Genomic DNA, 21,801 nt, shown 5'->3' with positions numbered 1-21,801 from the left:
GCTCATTAAACATTTCAAAATATAGTATCTGGAGATAGCCATTAATAGAACAGGGCAAGTTCAACAGTTATATCTGTATCTAGAACCTACTGTGTGTTATCAAATGCTCACATTCTAAACACATGTGTTTCAGAATATGATCATTCCACTTACTTTTCAAATGTCCATAGGTGCAATTTACCCTAATACATTTGTTTCTAATAAGTAAAAATGTGAGATCTCAAGAAGCAGATTCCCAGAATGAAATAAGGCTTCACCAGCAATGTCCCCACTATAATAATGTCAACCCATTCTAATACAGTATTAGAATTGCAAATACAGATACACAGTTCGCAGAGCATTGCAGTACTGGATGTTCTGAAAGTCAAAACCCTGGAGAATTACATAGTTTAGCAAACACATTTTTGCCTAAGATACCATGTGTTCAAAATAATCTCTCCAATCAGTAATAACCTATTATTGTGAATATATTCTGTTGTAAATGAGGAACAACAGTCATTTTCTCCAGAGTGATAGAAAGATGGTGACAGGTGAAGTCTAGTGATCCTGATATCATTATCATATTTATCACTAATGAGTATTCTAAGACTAAGCTTTCCATTGTCCATCTTCTGGGGTTTTTTTGCTTTTATTTTTGTTTTTAATTTTTAAATGAGGGTAGCTTTTCTAGAATCACTTTCTAGAAGGTCAGAAATCTTCAAAATCATTTGTATCATTGAGTCACAACTTCTCAGTGAAATTTGTGAGTTCCTAGAGCTGAGAAGGTAAGTATAAAAGAGCTGGTGATGTCAACAATTTGGGAATATAAAATCCTACCATTTTTTATTTGGCTACCCCCTCCATACTCTAATTTCTAATTTCTACATGGATAATAATGCTACTTGAAGTTAAAGTATAAGGTGGGGCACCTGGGTGGTTTAGTCGGTTAAACGTCTGACTTTGGCTTAGGTCCTGATCTCATGGTTTGTGAGTTTGAGCCCCACATCATGCTCTCTGCTGTCATCACAGAGCCTACTTTGGATATTCTGTCTCCCTCTCTCTCTGCCCCTCCCCTGCTCACACTCTCCCTCTCTCTCACAAAAATAACTAAACATTTAAGTTAAAGTGTAAGAAAATGAATTCAGAGAGGAGAATTCTTTCAGAATCTTGTAACAAGCCTCTAAAAATTCACTGCATTTACAAAAACATATTTAACCATTTTTCTGTTAATTTATGTTAATACATTCCTATGATGGTTTGAATTCATGTGCTTTGCAAAATGACCAATTTGCCAACATAATTATGATTTTTCTACATTCATAAGAAACAATTTGCAGTTATTTTAACATAGTGATGTATACACATCAGCAACAGGCTAAAATCCTTTAAAATGTTTTCAAGGCTGCATTTTACATAACTCTGACTCAATGTTCTTATGCTAAATAATACAAACCTAATGTGGTTTAACAGTCCATTGGGTATGATTTTCTTTGGGGTTTTGGCAGGTAATATGATAGATTGAGTTTGAACGTTGATCATGCTAGGGCTACAGAAGTCTGTGAGACCTTTTGCAGAGAAGACAGGTAGATTTATCATCAGTTATATTAGCACAGGTTATTGTGAGTATATTAAGTTTGTAAAACACAAGAAAATTAAAGTGCCAGCTTTGCCGATTAATATGTGACATTAGGTGAACAATGAAGTCATACCAGAGTTTTCTGTAGTCAGGCATAAAGTAATTGATTTGTGGGCAATTCAGAGTTAAAACTAAATGGGTTTGATTCATTTAAGTCCAAGAAAAGGTTACTGTTGTTAGCAATCAAAAAGTACTCCCCAAAGAGGAAAAACAAAAAAGAAAAGTATTGCCAAATATTAGGAGCTTTTAACACAAGATAGGACAAAAAAATTTGGTGGTTAGGAGACCTAAGCTAAACCATCCATTCTTTATGAGTTTCTTGATATAAAATGTACTCCCTAATGTTGAGAAGCAACAATTTAACACCAGTCCACTTTTTGTTTTATTTCTTATCCCATTTATTTTTGATTGGATGTTCACAACTTAATACTTCCAAGGGCCACATAGAGTAGCTTTGCCCTAGAAAAGGGGGATTTATGTGATTGCTAGCTTTTTTATTTGGTGCCCTTGGCATTGACATTCCTGCTTTCTTGGGACAAAAAAGAAAAATTACTTTAATGTTAAGTTGACTGATGGCCCACTCTGATTTCCTGAGATTACTACTAATGAAAAAATACTTAATATTAAGAAATAGAAGCTATGGAATATAAACTTTATAAATGCTATCTGCCTTTATAGGGCCATATCAACAATTAAATAATTGTACAATATCAGCTGATACCAATTGCTATGTAGGCCGCAACAAAGAGTTAAATAAGTGGGGAAGAAAATTCTTATAGCTAGATTTAAAGGTGGCTTTATTTATTTATTTATTTTTTACTCTGGACCATAACAAAGTCAATTTCTGAGATGTTGTATCACTTAAGATAAAACTGAGCTATGCAACAATGATACTGCCATTGTTTCTCAGAAAGAACTTTTAGTAAACATAATTAAATATTAATTAAATATGTGTATATGCATATAGTTTGAATTTTATCCTCTAACAGGTAAAAGTGTCTTCTGTAGCAACTTGTAGAAGTTTAGGATATTTTTTATTAATGTTTTTTTTTAAACAAAAATAACACTGAAATAGAATTTACCATATTCTTAGTTGCTATTTCATTTCTAGGAAAAGGGTCTGTTTTAGATTTAGCTCCATTATTGAAATCAAATTATAAAGGCTAGTTATGGTGTATTGGGAAAAATGAGATGTATGGGAAAACATTATCAGAAATGTAATGGGGAAAATATTCACTTCATAGACAGACACACCTTATTTAAATCTTGGCTCTGCCACTTAATGATGTGACTGACCTTGGGTAAGGTGCTTAACTTCATTAAAGTCACCTGTGAAATAAGAAAATGCCTACCTTGCCACTTGGTAGTATTAAATAAGAATTGAACAAAGCTTGGTACACATACGTTCAAAGATGTTTCCCTCTCTCCCATCCGTGAGAGAAAATGAGATCCTAGAGTAAGGACTATTATTATTATCCCTTATTTTATGTTACAAGGAACAGCTTTTATATTTTTTGATCCGGTCCATTTTTTGGTTAACAGTTTTATTGAGATCTATTTCACATACCATACAATTCACCCACTTAAAGTATACAATGTAATGGTTTTTAATATATTCACAGAACTGTGCAACAATTCATGGCCACAATCAATTTTATTCACCACAATCAATTTTATATTTTCATTAGTCTAAACAAGAAACCTCACTCTCCTTAGTCATCACCCTCCAATCCTCCCATGTTGTCCAGCCCTAGACAATCACTAATCTACTTTCTGTCTCTATAGACTTTCCTATACTGAATGTTTCATATAAGTGGAATCATACATTATGTGGTCAATTGTGACTGACTTCTTCCGTTAACATGAGGTTTTCAAAGTTCATGAGTGCTGTAAAAGGTGCCAGTATGTTCCTTATTTTTCTTTTTTACTGGAATAATATTCCATTGTGTGTATATGCCATGTTTTATTTATCATTCTTCAGTTGATGGATATTTGGGTTGTTTCCACTTTTCGGTTTTTAGGAATAATGTTACCATGAACATGTATGTACAAGTTTTTGTGCAGACAGGTTTTCATTTCTCTTGGGTATATGCCTACAGGTAGAACTGCTGTATTATGTAGTAACTCTCTGTTTAACCATTTGCTAAACTTTCCAAAGCATCTGTGCCATTTTACATCTCCACCAGCAGTGTATTATGGTTCCAGTTCTCTACATTATTGCCAACGTCTGTTATTATATCTTTTGCTCTGTTTCTTTTTTTAATATTATAGTTTACCTAGTGTGTGTGACATGGTGTCTCAGTATGCTTTTCATTTGCCTTTCCTAATGGTTCATGATGTTGAGTCTCTTTTCATGTGCTTACTGGCCATCTGTATATCTTCTTCCTGGGAATGTCGACTCAGATCTTTTGTCCATTGTTAGCTGAGTCATTTGTCTTTTTCTTACTGAATCATAATAGTTCTTTATATATTCTAGATGCAAGCCCCTTATCACATACTTGGTTCCTTTTTTTTTCACCTCAGCATTCTCCCCCAGCTTAGTACAGCATCTTCACAGCTTTATTCTTACTAAGTCTCTTAGAATTTCTAACAAAATGTTTTCCCATCCTAAATAATCCATATATTCAATTAGGTGACAGACACCTCTGAATAAGTTTATAATGCAAGGTTTCTTTGTCACTAGGATTCCCCTTTCATGCTGCTTAAATACTATGCATATTTTGTGGCAATTTTGGGTAAAAGTCTCCTGACTATTTGAGTAGGAAAAAAAAAAGCCCTCAATTATTAGTGCCAATTGAATTTATACATGCACAAATTATTTACAAAAAAAAATTTCTTTACACACCGGAGCCATTTTTTGACACAAATTTCTCACTTAATTTTTTCCTTATGGCTCCTGTTTTTGCTTTGCCTCCTCAAAATACAGAGAACTTCACTCCAAATAATGACACTTTTGGTTGTAAAGTTTCAGCCTATCCAATACCATATCGATAGTGGAAGAAAAAGGGAGACAACTGTTCCTTCCTGATGGCAATAGGCATATTTCAGTGCAGGTATGGGAGTTATTTGCACAGTCCACACAGTCAATATATTTGTTGACAGTGCTAATGAATTCTTTCTTCCAGATCACATTTTATAATTTAAGTTTGAAATATTAAAATGTTTCCACTGTTACGTTAGGTAACATAAAAATTTGCGTATTCAAGGTATTAGATTTACAAAATCATTTCACATGTATAATCTCATCAATACGACTTAGAAGTCTGCACATGGTGATAGAGAAAAACGATGCAAGGGGTAATGTAGTGTTTCTCAAAGTGTGGCTCAGAGATCACAGTCACAGGATCATCTTGACACCCTGGTGAAATGACCAACTGGAGGACCCAACTGTAACCAAAAAGGATCCAGGATATAAGCAGTGTGCCTCACAAATCTGCCTTTTAAAACAATTGTTCAAGATGACCCCAATTTACCCTAAAGTTTGACAGCCACTGATAAAGTTAAACAAGCAAATAAATAAATAAATAGCATAATACCTTTCAGAATGAAAAAGACTGTGAGCAAATTACTTCACCTCTTTGACCCTGTTGTCTCACCTTCTCAGGAACATCTCAGGACTGTTTAATAATGAATGCATGTCAATCACCTAGTGCATTGCCATGCCCAGAGTAGGCAGTCAATAAATAGTAGTTATCAGTTTTTTAAACCATACCTCTAGGGCATTCTTCTCAGAATAATGGGTGGAGAGAGCATTTAAGTGGAAGAAACACTGTATGCAAAGCAGGGGGGGCAATCATGTTATGCAAATCACTCACTATAACAGTGCAGAGGGAGTGAGTGGGAGTAGTAGTAGGTAAATCTGGAAGAGAAGGATTGGGCTAGATAAAAGGACCCTAAATTCAGAGTACAGTGTTGAGGTTTCTCACAATAAGCCATGAAGTCATTGAAGGGTTACTGATTTTTATTGTAAGAATTTTCTAGCATCATCAAAAGTAGGGAGAATAGTATAATAAAGCTGTATATACACATTACCCAGATTCAATAATTACCAACATTTCACCACATTGACTTGTCCATCTCTTTTTTATTTTTCTTCTTTCTTTGCTGAAATATCTAAAAGCTATCCCAGCTTTCGTGTCATTTCACCCCAGTATGAATCTACAGAATATATGACACTTTCATACATAATCACAGTGCCTTTATCATACCTAAAAAAGTTAATGATATTTCTTTGGTATCATCTACCATCCAGTCCATAGCCACAGTTCCCCAAATGTCTTCAAAAATGTCCTTTTATAATTAGTTGCTAAAAATTAGGCTCCAAAAAATTAAATAAATAGAAATAAAAATGAGGCTCCAAACACAGTCTACACATTACAGTTGGTTATTTGGTCTCTCAAATCTCTCTAATCTAGAAAAGTACTCTCACCCATCCTTATTTTTTATGTCATTGGCTTATTGCAGAGACCAGGTGATTTGTTTATATAAAATACTACGTGTATGGATTTGTCTATGGGCTTCCCTGGGAGTGGGGGTGGACATTTAACTTTTTTCTGTTCTTCTGTATTTCATATAAGAGGATGTTTTCTCTGGAGACTTATTTAGATTCAGGTTCGGCATTTTGGGCAAGAGCCCTCCAGAGGGGTGCTGTGGACAGCCTCTCGTATCACAGTAGAAGGCACACCAGGTCTGGTCGCCCTACAGTCAGTAAGGCTAATACTGGTCAATTGTTTCAGGAGGCAAAAGCCTGATCCCACTGTGATAAAGCTCTCCATCATCTTTCAACTAATAATCTCAACCAACTGAAGATTAGTGCCTGAATCAATTCTTTGTTAGGGGTTACACAATAGTGATGTTCTAATTCTAGCATTCATTCTATGTTTGTAGACTGGAATTTGTAAAGAATTATTCTGGAAGAAAAAGGCAGCAATATAACAATAGTAGGGGACTTGGATACCCCACTTTCAATAATGAATAGATAATCCAGACAGAAAATCAATAAGGAAATATTGGACTTAAACTACACGTTAGACTGGATAGACCTAACCGACGCATACAGAACATTCCATCCAACAGCAGCAGAATACACATTCTTCTTAAGCACGTATGGAACATTCTCCAGGATATACTATACATTAGGTCACAAAACACATCTTAATAAATTTGAGAAGACTGAAATCATATCAGGCATCTTTTCTGACCACAATGCTATGTAACTAGAAATTAATTATAAGAAGAAAACTGGAAATTTCACAAATACATGGAGATTAAATAACACACTCCTGAACAACCAATAGGTCAAAGAAGAAATGAAAAAACAATTTAAAAACATCTTGAGACAAATGAAAATGGAAACACAACATACCGAAATTTACGGGTAGCAAAAGGAGTTCTAAGATGGAAGTTTATAGCAATAAATGCCTACATTATGGAAAAAAGAAATATCTCAATAAACAAACTAATTTTACACTTCAAGGAACTAAAAAAAAAAGAACAAACTATGCCCAAAGTTAGTATAAAGAAGGAAATAATAAAGACAAGAAATAGAGACTAAAAAAACAATAGAAAATATCAATGAAACTGAGAGGTAGTTTTTTTGAAAAGATAAGCAAAATTAACAAATCTTTAGCTAGACTAGCTAAGAAAGAGAGAGAGAGAGAGAGAGAGAGAGAGAAGACCAAATAATTAAAATCAGAAATAAAAGAGAAGACCTTTCAACTGATAGCATAGAAATAAAAAGGATCATAAGAAACTACTGTGAATAACTGTATGTCAATAAGTTAGATAATCTTTAAAGATTAAAGGCTAAATTCCTAGAAACATACAACCTGCCAAGAATGAATCATGAAGAAATAGAAAATCTGAACAGACTATTCACTAGTAAGGAGATTGAATCAGTAACCAAAAATGCCCCAACAAAGAAAAGCCCAGGACCAGATCACTTCACTGGTGAAATATAATAAACATTTAAAGAAGAATTAATGCCAATCCATCTCAGACTCTTCCAAAAATTAAAAGAGGAAGGAACACTTTCAAAGTCCTTTTATGAGATCAGCATTACCCTGATGCTATAGCCAGACAAACATGCCACAAGAAAGGAAAATTACAGGCCAGTATCTCTAATGAACATAGATGCAAAACTCCTTAACAAAATATCAGCAATCTGAATTCAACAACACATTACAAGAATCAAACATGAGCAAGTGGGATTTATTCCAGGAATGCAAGGATGGTTCAATATATGCAAATCCATAAATATAATATACCATATTAACAAAATGAATGATAGAAATTATATAATCACCTCAGTAGATGCAGGTAAAGCATTTGACAAAATTTAGCATCCTTTCATTATACAAAATCCCATAAACTAGGGATAGAGAGAATGTACCTCAACAGAACAAAGGCCATATATGACAAGCCTACAGCTAACATCATACTCAATGGTGAAAAGCTGAAAGCTTCAGGAATAAGGATGGCCATTTTCATCACTTGTCTTCCACATGGTACAGGAAGTCCTAGCCAGAGCAATCAGGCAAGAAAGAGAAATAAAAGGCATCCAAATTAGAAAGGAAGAAGTAATACTCTCTATTTGCAGATGACATGATATTATATATAGAAAATCCTAAACACTCCACCAAAAAACTATTCGAACTAATAAATGAATTCAGTAAAGTTTCAGGATTCAAAATCAATATACAAAGATCAGTTCTATTCCTATACACTAACAACAGATTATCAGAAAAAAAAGTTAAGAAAATAATCCCCTTTATAGTAGCATCAGACACGATAAATTAGTAATAAATTTAACCAGGGAGTTGAAAGATCTGACTTTCATCACAGTGGCACTTGTGGTGATTACAGGCCACTTATTTTATAGAATGGCTCTAAATTTGAGTTTGTCTAATGTTTCCTCACAATTAGACTCACGGTATGCACCGTCTGCAAAACTATTACAAAGATGGTATTGTGTTTGCCCTATTACATTCTGTCAAATGGCACATGATTTAGATTTATCTCATTACTAGTGATAGCCACATTAATCACTCAATTAAAGGTGGTGGATGAAAGACTTCTGGGCTGAAAAGTTACTCTTTTTTACTTTGTAATTAATTAGTGTTTTGTGAGGAAATACCATGAGATTATGTAAACTTTCAACTTACTCATTTATTTGCTTATATTAATATGGACTAATATTAGTATATTATTAAAGTTTTCTTATTTTATTCAATGAGTTATAATCTATTACTATCATCATTTATTTCTGATGCTTGAATTGTTCTATATTTGGCAAATGGAAGCCCCTTTAAGTTGGCTCTGTGTCCTTTTGACGTGCCCCCTTCATTCTCTGAGGATTTCCTTACTTTCTGGCACCACAAAATGTTCCAGATTTATCTTGTACTTACATGCCTTAATATGGAATCAGCCATTTCTCCAAGGAGCCCTGGTTCCTGTAAGTGGAAAATAGTACTTAGAAGCCAAATACTGTTGGATGTTATTGTGTGCCCATTGCTATTCGAGTGTTACTGATCTCAGGTATTCTCAGTAGGGATATATGTGGGACACACACACACATACACACACACACACACACACACATCTAAATTTATTTCTAGATTTATCTCTATATATTGAAAACCATGGATTGTCACTGATAGTTCCAATCCAACACCACAGGGCTCAATCTAGTTGTCCCCTTTCCGTGTTTGCAACTCTCTTTTCCCACAGCGAGAAATTTGGCTTCCACTATTCTTTCTTGTTTTATTTTTATTTATTTATTTGAGAGAGAGAGCATGCTCATGCGCACATGAGGATTGGGGTTAAGGGGCAGAGGGAGAGAAAGAGAGAGACAGAGACAGAGAGAAAATGCCAGGCTCCAACGCAGGGCTTGATACCAGGACTCTGAGGTCAGGACTTGAGCCTAAATCAAGAGTCAGATGCTTAACAGACTGAGGCACCCAGGTGCCCCCACTATTCTTAATATATTTATTTATCAATTCCCTAATGTAACCAGTTTCCCAACTCCATTGCCCACTCCTCCCCTGGGTAGATCTCTTTTTCCCCTATTTGGGCTCTGACACTTGCTATCAGGGCACCACTCTACAAGAAAACCCTCCTCACCTGCTTAGGCTCTGACTCCCCACACCTAGCTAGCCTCTCCCCGACCCCTGCATGGATGCTTGTCTTAGATCTGTTAAACTCTAAAGTCCTCCAACCCTGCAATGTATGGATACCCTCTTCATACCAGTTGGGCTCCAAAACTCTACAACTCTACAATAAAACTCTGCATGGACACCTTCCTTCCCTACTCAGTCTCTGACACCCTAACAAGGACCAGAGTACCCTCATGCATAGTCACTCTCTTCACCCCATTCAGGGTCTGATACCCTTATCAACCAGCCCTCCTACACAAAAGTCCCTTTCACCTTGCTTGTCCCATAGTGGCTCCCCCAACCTTCTTTTGTAATAGCAGGTGTGGACCTTGCTCCACACTATTAGCTGGTGTTAAGACTAGCCCAGAGTATGCATTAATACTCTCAAAAGTGTTCTGGGTGGGGGCGCTTGGGTGGCTCAGTCTGTTAAGCACCTGATTCTTGGTTTCAGCCCAGGTCATGATCTCATGGTTTGTGAGTTCTGTTTGTGAGTTTGAGCCCCGCATCAGGCTCTGCATTGACAGTGCAGAACCTGCTTGGGATTCTCTCTCTCTCTCTTTCTCTCTGACCCTTCCCTGCTTGTGCACACTCTCTCTCCCTCAAAATAAATAAATCAACTCTATAAAAAATGTGTTCTGGATGAACAGTAAACTATGTGGTCAATTTATGTATATAAGCCAACCTGGGAAAGCTTTTTTAGGAATGGTATTTTATATGCCCCAAGAACAAACTTTTATCTTTTCTACCTCTCCTAGTTATAGAGAATACTGATAATTCATTTCACATTGCTACTATATGCTTTGTTTTTAATAGTGAAAAAGAGTAGACAAACCTAAATTTCTCTCAGTAGAGGATTGATTAAATAAATGATGACATTTACATACATTGAAATATTAAGGAGTTCTTAAAAAGAAATGAGGTAGAGCTATAATACTGACATGAAAGATGTCTAAAATACATCGTTAAGCAGAAAAATCAAGGTACAAACTGGCATTATACATAGCATGATCTCATTTGTATGAAAGAAAAAAATTTCTGCCCATATATGTATGTGCAGAGACGGAGGCATGGAAGGACATGTTACATTAAGATAGTTTATTTTTCAGCAGTTGCCATTCTTGGCAACTTTCCTTGTGATTGTATACAATTCTGTACCACTAAATATTATACAAAAATACTGGATTTCTTTTATAATCAGGAAAAAAATGATAGAGATACCCTTTTATTTATTTATTATTATTATTATTATTTTTTTTTAACGTTTATTTATTTTTGAGACAGGGAGAGACAGAGCATGAATGGGGGAGGGTCAGAGAGAGAGGGAGACATGGAACCTGAAACAGGCTCCAGGCTCTGAGCTGTCAGCACACAGCCCGACGTGGGGCTTGAACTCATGGACCACGAGATCATGACCTGAGCTGAAGCCGGATGCCTAACCGACTGAGCCACCCAGGTGCCCCTAGAGATACCCTTTTAAAATAAGTTGTTACAATTGGAAAGGACTAAATGTGGGAGTCAGTATTGATTGATCTTCCCTAAACTCCTCAGCATGGCATAACCTAATCTTGGGAATGACATGAATGTGTGTTGGGGCCGGGGAGACGTGAGGCAGAAGAAAGGAGAAAGAAAAGTTGACCACTTGGTTTTCCTTGAGCTATTCTTAGGCTCTTTCATTTTTCCGTATAATAAGAGATTTGCCTCGTCAGCTGGGTATCCTCATGGTAAATTTAAAACATAACTCTTGGCAAAAGGAAAATGCTGACCCTTAATGAAAGGACTTAGGGTTTCAAGAGATGGTATAGCTTTTGCCCACTCAAAGTAATATTAGTATGTGAGGGATCTAATTTTATATTTTAGTTCAAATTAATTTCACTCTAAAAACAATTAAACAGGATTGCTTTCACTGATAAGGACAAAATGTATTTTATGGAAACCTTTTAGAAGAAAGCACTGGAAATGGGGAAATGTCTATTTCTGAGAAGTAGCCATGTGCATAAAATGGGCTATGGCCAGTGATAGCTCTTTTTTTCTGCCCTATTCTCCTAGAGTCTACACATCTTATATTCTCCATTTCAATTTAAGACTGCATTATTTTTAAAAATTGCACTCCCCCCCCCCACACACACATTTTCCCTTATACTGAAAAAGATTTGTAGCAATAGAGCCTGTCTGGTCAAACTCACCTTTTCTAAATGGCCTTTTACCCACATATACAGCTCCCACAAACACTTCTTTAATAAGTGCTTCTTTAGCGAGCATTAACAGTAATCTGTTTAGGTCTGATTTTTCTTTACATCATAAGTTTTTCTCTGGTTATAAAAATGAATAATGTGCATTTTAGAAAATCTTGAAAATACAGAAACATGAAAAAAAATCACCTGTTAATTCCACCATTCATAAGAAGGCACTGTTCACATTTGTTTGTGCTATGTTCCATTACTTTTTTCTATGCCTTTTTTCATTTGATTGAAATGACGTACCATTCCATTTTGCCTTGCACACTTAACCTCTTAACATAGCATTTTCCATGTTTTTACAAAACTGTCCATAAACATAATCTTCAATGACTGTATAGGATTCTGCCACATGCTATACCATAATTTACTTAATGTTTTCAGCTTTTCCCTATTATAAATCATGCTTTAATAAGTACCTTCACTTATAAAACTTTTGTGTGTGCATGCACAGTTTAGGTTATTTTCTTAGAATCTCTTTCTACAAGTTGGGGGAAGATGACAAACATTTTCAAGATTCTTGATATATGTTGCAAATTGCTTTCCATAATGGGCATACTACTTTATTTATCCAATAGCACTACATGTCAGGTGACATTTTACTGTGATCCTGCTCGGGGGTAACTTTAGGAATACAGAGTTAACATAATATTGCTATCTTCTTGATGTAATCAATGTTTTAAAGTATTTATTTTTATGTGGAAGAACTAATATGCAACATAAGGCAATAAACAAAATGAGAAATATTAGTTTTTATTTGTCAAAATAACAGCATTATTAATACATAGCAGTGTACTTTTATTATTGCCAGTATGTTAAAAGTGTAAAATAATTTGAAAAAAAATGTGTATAGTTTTTAGTATATATGTAATAATAAATATTGTACAATAACTCACTTATTTCACCAGAGGAGAAGAAACGTTTTTTGTTTCTCTGGTTTCATACTGAATATTTAAATAAATGGGAGTTTAAGGTTAAATGAGTTGAGAAAATAAAAATATAGTTTAAATCAACCAATATGAAAAATATATATACAATATACATATTTTATACAGCTGTTGTGTTTTGGAGGGGTTTTAGATAAATTTGAATTTTTTAGATGCATTCTCCTGTTTCTCTCATCTGTCTGCCTTTTGCTGGATTCCCAAAACTTACTGAGGTATTAAATATCTTATTAAGTGTGTTTAATAAAATTACATTTGTAGAATAAGTTAAGGGAAGTGTGTACTATTGTTTCTTATTTTTTGTTTATATGTGCTACTAAAGCAAATAATTGATCATAGATTTTACATTTTAAGTATAGATAAAGTGAGAATTTTAGTTAGATATTTTGAAGTTTCAGTCTCATAGTTTAGTCCCACATAAGTCCTGTTATGGAAACAGAAAATAGAAATGCTGTTTTTATTTTATTTATATTTTATTTTATTTTATTTTATTTTATTTTATTTTATTTTATTTTTAATGTTCATTTATTTTTGAGAGTGAAAGTGGGGGAGGAGCAGAGGATCCTAAGCAGGCTCTGTGCAGACAGCAGTGAGCCAGGCATGGGGCTGGGACTCATGAATGGTGAGGTCATGATCTGAGCCAAAGTTGGAAGCTCAACCAACAGAGCTACCAAGGTGCCCCAAAATGCTGTTAATGGAGGTAATGTCACAGCCTTTCAATATCCTCCAGGATAGAAAAGCTTGGTAGAGTAGGGGAGATAATGAGGACGTATCTAGCTTAATTGTAAATTAATAAACTATTTTGGAATAACTTATTCTGTTTGATTAAAATTATAATCCATTTCATTAAGAATATCATTTTAAATATGACATTCAGAGAGTGATATGGATTTATTTGATAATAATACTTAGTATTTTTATAGCACTTGTTATCTGCCAAGCACTAAGTACTTCATATATGTTAATTCATTTAATCATCGCAGCAACCTAGGAAATAGATATGGTTAGTCTCCATTTTACAGATGAGGAAACATAGGTGTAGAGAGGTTAAGTGACTTCACCAAGTTTACCAGCTAGTAAGTGAAACAGCTGGCTTCCAAACCTAGGTTGTTTGGCTCCAGTGTCTGTTTTCCTAACCACTGTGCTCTACTGTTTCATCTCAACGTTACTTCTTTCTTTTTTTTTTTTAATGTTTATTTATTTTTGAGAGAACACAGTGAGAGCCAGGGAGGGGCAGAGAGAAAGGGGAGACACAGAAAACGAAACAGGCTCCAGGCTCTGAGATGTCAGCACAGAGCCCGATGTAGGGCTCAAACTCACAAACTGTGAAATTGTGACCTGAGCAGAAGTCAGGTGCTTAACCGACTGAGCCACCCAGGCACCCCATCTCAATGTTACTTCTTACAAAATCTTTGAATTACGGACTTACTGTTATCTTCATCTTAGAAATAATAAATCAAAACTCAGAGATGTTAGGTGAATTTTCTAAGATGCCAGAATTACAAATGTTAATTGAATTTCCTGAAAAGATACAAAGATCAAAGATCCATCTGTTTTTGTTTTTAGAAGCTAGTTGCCACAGAGGAAGATACTTTTTTAATTTCTAAGAGCTCTAAGTGTTCCTCTTTTGAGTTTTGTGATAGAAATGAATTATATGACATCCTAGAGGAGCATCTTTTGTGCTAGTTTTGGTAGCTGTCGTGACACAATTCTATCTTAAATTTTATTAATGGATTAAAATATATGAAGTTATATGCAAATTTTGTTGACAGAAAAACACAGAAGGGAGAGTTCATTATAAACAGAAGTCTTAAGTGGTCACTCAAATTTAAAGGGAAAAAATAATTGGCTTTTCATTTTCAGAGTTACCTAGTAAATCCACAGAATAGTCAGCTGCTGTTCTTATCACAATTTTATATTTGTGCCAAGGATATTCTGTTATGGGGGGGATAAAAAGCCAAATGATCAAATCTCAAGTAATTGTTCCTCCCCTAAATTTAAAATTGAGGTAACAGAAATACTACTTTAAAAAAAAACTTAAAAATGTGGTTGGGATCCAGAAGTTAGACAAAGGCAATAGGCCGTTAAAATAATGGAGTATTGTACGGCAGATGCAATAGGCAGGTCAGAAATCAACACTGGTGCTAGCGATGTGGGAGTCACAAATGAGACTTGCATATCAAAAGTCTTAAAGCATGGAAATAGAAGTTATAATATAGGAATCAAAAACTTTGGGATATAAGAGTCAAAAATGGCAGGATGAGGGTATCAAACATTTTCAAGTTTAGGAGTTGGTCTATGGGATGAGGACTCATGCACTGTGAATGAACTATGAAAATCTAGGGTGAAAAATGGAAGATGCAAAAAGTCTGGTCATAATGGAGTAGTTTATATTGAATTAGACCTCCCACTTAGATCAATTATAAAAACAGGACAAATATATATATATATATATATATATATATATATATATATATATGTATATGTATATACACACATACACATACATTTAACAACTATGTTAATATATTACATATATAACAACTACATATAAATTTGACAATAATTTAATGTGTATTAACAACTATACACCCACATACACACACGTAACTACTGCTTGAAGGCACTAGAGAACAACCAATAAACTTAAACCCTTGAAAGCCTGAAAGTGTTAATGGGCAAAATCCACATTCAGGTCAGTTCCCACCCCCAGGGCAGTTTGAATTGGTGCAGGAGTAAAAGAGCTAAACAGACAGTAGCAGTCTCAGTAGGCTAGAAGCAGAGATGAGAGTTTAGGAACAAAAGCAGCTGGGATTTGAAGAGCACAATTCTAGAGAGGAGAAAATTACAGAGATGTGAGCCCCAAAATCTGTGTACAAATTACCCTTAAATCATCAGTAAATTCTTAAGAGGCACATGCACACGAAAGACTTTAAGAAACTCAGCAGAACAGAAGCACCTAAAGGGTTGAACAGAGGTTTTAGCAGCTTTACAGTGTTGGGGAAATGGGGATTAGAGTTCGAGCCCCAGGAGGTGAAGGGGTCTTGGCAAACATTCAGGCCTCTAAGATACAGTAAGATCTAGTAAGAACCATGACCTAGGAATAAGGGCAAGACTGAAATAAAGTTGAATTTAAAAGCCTAAAACAGGGGCTCCTGGGTGGCTCAGTGGGTTAAGCATCTGATTCTTGATTTCAGCTCAGGTCATGATCTCAAGGTTCATGAGTTTGAGCCTCATATCTTGCTCTGTGCTGGCAAGGCAAAGCCTGCTTGGGATTCTCTCTCTACCTCTCTCTCTCTACCCCTCCCTCACTCAAGCTCACATGCTCTCTCTCTCAAAATAAATAAACAATTTTATTAAAAATAAATAAATAAAATCCTAAAACCAAGTCTCAATAGGATTAAAGTGATCCACTTGTATTCTATGTACAATAAGAAAACTTAATCCTCTTTAGAGAAAGCTGCTATCATCCACAGCCTCTACAATTTTTCTTCCACATTGTCTGACATTCAATAAGAAATTGTAAGGCATGCTTTAAAAATAGGACCAAATACCAAAAGCCAGGAGGACCCATAGGTGATTCAGATATTGGAGTTATCTGATAGGGGCTTTAAATAATATGATTATAATGTTCAAGAAAACACAGGAAAGATAAAGAATTTCACCAGAGCCTTAGAATCTGTTTAAAGAATGGAAGGGGGGAATTCAAATGAAAATTTTGGAATTGAAAATATTATAACTCAAATTAAGAATTCAATAGAGGGGTGTGTAGCAGCAGAACACAGTTTCTCCTAAATGGGTGACAGGTCAACAAAAACATATGCAGATTAAAGCACAATGAGGGGCGCCTCTATGGCTCAGTTGGTTAAGCATCTGACTCTCGATTTCTGCTCAGGTCATGATCTCACAGTTTGTGAGATTGAGACCCATGTCAGACACTGTGCTGACAGTATGGAGACTGCCTGGGATTCTCTCTCTCAAAATAAACATTTTTTTAAAAAGCACAATGAGAAAAAAATACGAAAAATACAGAAAAGAGTATAAGAGATATGGAATACTCAAAAAAGTCTAATATACCTGTCACTGGAGTTCCAGAAGGAGAAGAGAAAGGAACAGAAGCAATATTTAAGGAAAAACCGAGAATTTTCAAACACTGATAAAAAATATCAGAATTCATATTTAAGAAATCTTATGAATCCCAAGCAGGATAATATAAACACATACAGTTAACATTATACTCAAACTGCTGAAGACCAAACAGAAAGAAAAAAGTTAAAGCAGCCAGGGGTGGAAGAAGGACATGCATTACCTACAAAGGAACAACAATCAGACTAATGGCTAACTTCTCAACAGAAACAACAGCAACCAGAAATCAAGGGAAAGACATTTTTTTTAATGCTGAGAACATTTTTTTAAAGACAAAATGGAATTCTATACCCAGCAAAACTATCCTATAAAAAATATAGGTGAAATAAAGACAGATTCATGTTAAGAAAAGATGAACTTGTCACTAGTAAACCTGAACTATAAGAAGTATTAATTTTTCACACTAAAGTACAATGCCCCCAATGTCAATCTTCAAGAAGAAATGAAGAGCACCAGAAAGGAGGGATTATGATCTAGTTTTGTTCAAATAAATTCTCACTCTAATGTAATCATTTGGTGTAAAATACAAGTCCATATTCAATGAAATATAGACAAGAAATAGTAAGAGGTGAGTTAGAATTTTTTGACTTAACACCATGTAGACACGTTTAATTTTAAGCCAAGTGAAGTTAAAAAGTAAATGGAAGTTGGGCTTTGGAAGTCAGGGGTCCAGGACTGCAGTTGACATGAAGGAGTCAAAGTTATGGCTGATTGTGTCATGGCAAGTGGATGTTAGGGGACAAGAACAGTTGTGGAGATGGGAGCATCTGAAGCCAGGGGCAATAACTGTGCTGTAGGGCTTAAGGATCCATAAAGTTTGTGGGAGATGTAAGAGAGCCGGGGTCCGGCTGACAGTTAGGTTGCCATGGTTGTGTCAAAGGAAAGATGTCAGAGGTCACGACCCACCTGAGGTGGCAGCAGCGGTTGAAACTTCCGTGTGGGGGGCAGTTGAGATTCCCAGCTTCCCCAGGCAGGCCCTGCCCCCTCCGGACCGCCCCCCGCGCTGTCTCCGTCGCCCCGCCCCGCCCGGCCAGGCCCCGCCCCGTCCAGCGCTTCAAACGCAGGGGCCGCGAGGCGGAGGCGACGAACGTGCGAGCAAACCAGCGGCGCAGGGACCCCGCGGGCGGCTGGGGTTTCCGCGGCGCCCGCCTCTGCTCCCTCCCCTCGGGCGCTCGGGGCGGCCGGCCGGCGCCGCCTCCCGGGAAGATGGCGCTGCACTTCCAGGTCAGTGCGCTCTGCACCGCGGGTCCCCGCTCCGCCGCCTCGGGAACCCGGCGGGGCGCTGGGGTCTGGAGACTGAGGGCCGAGAACCGTGGCGGAGGCCGCGGGGCCGCTGACGGGGCTTCGTAGTCCCAGCCCCCGCCCTGGTGGGAGACTCGGGCACTGGCCTGGGCTGCACACCCCGGGCCCGGGCCCGAGGAGGGGACGGCTCGAGCTCTGGGGTGGCGGGTGGAGGGGCAGGGCCAGGTTTGGAGCTCGCCCTTCAGGGGAGGTTCGGATGCTGAGGACCTGCGGCGCGGGAGCCCGAACTCGTTGCTCGGGGCGCGGCGCGAAGGGCGGCTCTGGCGGCGCCCAGGCAGGTGGGGAGCCCGGCCGGGCCGGGCCAGCCTTCCCACCGCGTCGCTGGCCGCCGCTCAGTCGCCTGACTTCACACGGTTGGGACGCAGCTCGCGAAGGGGCTGGGGTTCGCCGCAGGAGCGGCGGCAGCGGTTGGATTTTAATTGGCTAGAGCGGGCAGGAGCTGTATCTGTAGGGAGTTGCGAAGGAGTGCTTCGCGGGAGCCTTATTGGAGGAGGAAACGGGGGCTGCGTGCCCGAGGAGCGTGGAGATGATAAGGACGGGACGCGTGCTTGAGTAGGAAGGCTCCCGTATTCTCGGGCTGCACTGGCATATGCATCCAGTTATTCATTCAACAAACAGAGCTTCCCAACCGTGTCTCCAAGCATTGTGCACAGTTCTGGGATAAAGGATTACAGCATCTTACCATCCCTGCCCTCATAGAATTTACAGATAATTACTGTACATGTGAAAATGATATGGTAGGACTAACCACAGGATACCATGGGAACATTGAAGATGGGTCGTCAACCCGGTGTGTGTGTGTGTAGAGAAGTAGTGAGGCAGAACTGTTCTCAGAGGGGATGCTTTGAGTTTCTTTGAGCTTCCATTCTTCCACTTATTTATTGAGTTGCTACTTTGCTAGGCACTGAAGACAGCTCTAGCAAAACTGTGATTTCTACTCTCAGGGAACTTGCAATCGAGTGGGTCTTGAAATAAATGTAGGAGCTAGCCCGGTGAAGAGGAAGGGCAGAGTATAGAGGCAAAATGACCATGTGAATGATGGCAAAGAATTGTGGAAGAACATGGCACTCTGCAAGAAGTTTGGTCTGGCTGGAGCATAAAGTTCATATAAAAGGAAAGCGAGAAGGGGAGGCTGTGGATGGCAGCAATGTCCTTGGAGGGGTAGTCAGCTTCATAATGTGGTGACAGTGTCTGTATGTGACACGTTTCTTTTGTAGACTTCATTGGACCGCCTGTGGTCATACTGGCTCATTTCTTATTTATTGATTTCTTCCAAAGGATCTTTTCTTTCCAACCAGCCACTGTCCTGTCAGGTAATTGACAGTTCTAGGATTTATAGACCAGGAAGTAGTGAGCCCCACACATTACCTTTTGACTCCTTGCGGCTTCTAAGGGCATCCAGGTCAACATAATGTTATTTATTTCCATTTTGGTAAACATGCCCTCTGGGAAATTTTCATGGGAAAAATCTTGCAGGGAGGACTTAGGGGTTATAAAAAGGTAATCAGGTGTTCATAGTTCAGGTGTAAATCTTGAGGTGTAAATTAAAGACTGTGGTGGAAGTTTGGAAGTTTTCAGACGTAGAAGATGATGCATAATAGTAAATCACTCAGTCCCGGAAGACTTCTTCAGATTCAGGTAGAGTGTTGGAAAAATTAGCTGCTAATGCCAAAACTACCTATATTGGTTTTCCAGGAATGTATTTCACAGCAGCTTGAAAGTATAGATGGACAATTAAAGATCACAGTTTTGGGAGCCAGAAAAAAACTCTGAAACTTCTCAGTTTGAAGCATTGCCAGCATATGAGACCATATTGTTCTCCAGTTAACTCCAGGAGCATTTATTAATAATGATAACTGGTACCTAGCATTTTAAATTTTCACATGCTTATTGTAGATTTTGAGCCCCACAACTAATTTGAGAGGTGTGCATATATGTGTGTGTGTATATATATATATATATATATGTGTGTATATATATACATACTTACATGTATACATATACATACATATGTTTTATTCTTGAACACACTGAATCTTAGAACCGTTGTGACTTGCCCAAGGCTATAGAGTTAGAATAGACATAATAACTCATAATTCTATATTCTTTCATGTCAATATCTTACTGTCACCTACTCACCAGGGTAGCTGGTCCAAAATTATGCCATTAGGGCGATGAGTAAAGATGTGGACTTGTGTAAGGTGAGGTTAGGGCGCTTCTCCACAATCTTTTTCACATCACGGCATACATAAAAAATGGTAATGGTCTGGTTCATTGACATAAATTGCTCATAGCCAAAAGCCTGGCAGCCTGGAGGGCAAGGGGATCAATAGCCCAGGCATACCATTCAAGGTACATGCATCCTGGTTAGGAAGCTGTAAGTGAGTTAGGGTACTCTGTCCCAAAGGAAGCAATGGATCTGGGTTACCATCTGAGAAGAGACAGTCCAGATTGGGAGGAGGAAGGCAGAATAAGGAAAGATAGAGCTGGGAGCAGAGTGAGGAAGATAGAACAGAGGGATTGAGGAGTGCCTGGGCGGCTCAGTCAGTTAAGTGTCCGACTCTTGATTTTGGCTCAGGTCGTAATCTCATAGTTCGTGGGATCAAGCCCTGCGTCGGTCTCCACGCTAACAGCATGAAGCTTGCTTGGGATTCTCTCTCTGCCCCTCCCCTGTTTGCCTTCTCTCTCTCAAATAAATAAATAAATAAATAAATAAATAAATAAACATAAAAAAAAATAGAACAGAGGGATTGAGATGAGAATCAAGAAGTGACATGAGGAAAAATTTAGGGTACCCAGTTTGTCAATCTTTTTGCTTTCAGAATTGTTCCAGAAGCAGGGAGTATGGCCATGCTTCTTAATATGCAGCCAGGCTGCCTGATTTAATCTAAATGAGATTGTGAACTATTGTAAATGTCCTGGTAACATGATGGAAAAGAGGTTTGGGAAAGATCATCCTGGCAATATGGACTTGAATGGGAGAAACTGTAGATGCAAGTCCAAGATAGTGTTGTATAATTTATCAGTAACTGAAGGGATTATTTACAATTTATTGTGAATCTGTTGTGTGCCAGGCATTGGGTTAAGCTTTTTGTGTTTGGTCTTACTCTTCACAATTATTTTGGAAGGTGGGTCTTACTACCTGTGGTTTCAAATGCGAGGTGTTGAAGGATTAAATACTTTGCTTAGGGTTGGTAAGTAGGTGGCAGATTCCAAAGCTGCCACTGTCATTCCCAAAGAAGCTGCTGAAGACATCCAGGGCACTGAAGGCCACAGTTAGAAAATACTGTTCTATTGCTCTGTTGTCTATGAATATCCTGTAGAGGTGAGTCTGAGTCTGTAGTTAAAAAGAATTGTTAAGATTTTATCGTCAGGCTCTGGGCTGATGGCTCAGAGCCTGGAGCCTG

General features: G+C 37.7%; 1 protein-coding gene and 1 long non-coding RNA gene across 3 annotated transcripts in view; one reads left to right on the top strand and one right to left on the bottom strand.

Moving 5' to 3' along the window:
• Positions 1–8,925: 8,925 nt before the first annotated feature.
• On the bottom strand, positions 8,926–18,075 carry LOC122201433. The gene is made up of 3 exons (XR_006194160.1): positions 17,999–18,075; positions 11,952–12,077; positions 8,926–9,066 (listed from the first exon to the last, which is right to left on the bottom strand). It is a non-coding gene; the product is annotated as an uncharacterized LOC122201433 (long non-coding RNA).
• Positions 18,076–18,154: 79 nt separating this feature from the next.
• The window catches only part of RANBP17 (RAN binding protein 17), a 333,558-nt gene continuing 329,911 nt past the window's right edge, over positions 18,155–21,801 (top strand). The window contains exon 1 of one of the 2 annotated variants that reach the window (XM_042946863.1): positions 18,155–18,316. In XM_042946863.1, the coding sequence (XP_042802797.1) occupies positions 18,299–18,316 (18 nt within the window). In that variant the 5' untranslated portion in view covers positions 18,155–18,298. The remainder of the gene's footprint in view (positions 18,317–21,801) is intronic. The other variant, XM_042946871.1, reaches the window with a different exon arrangement.

The sequence above is a fragment of the Panthera leo genome, chromosome A1 (assembly GCF_018350215.1).
Source record: "Panthera leo isolate Ple1 chromosome A1, P.leo_Ple1_pat1.1, whole genome shotgun sequence".
Taxonomy (NCBI): domain Eukaryota; kingdom Metazoa; phylum Chordata; class Mammalia; order Carnivora; family Felidae; genus Panthera; species Panthera leo.
The sequence above is the reverse complement of the archived record's forward strand: the minus strand, read 5'-3'. Positions and strand labels throughout refer to the sequence as shown.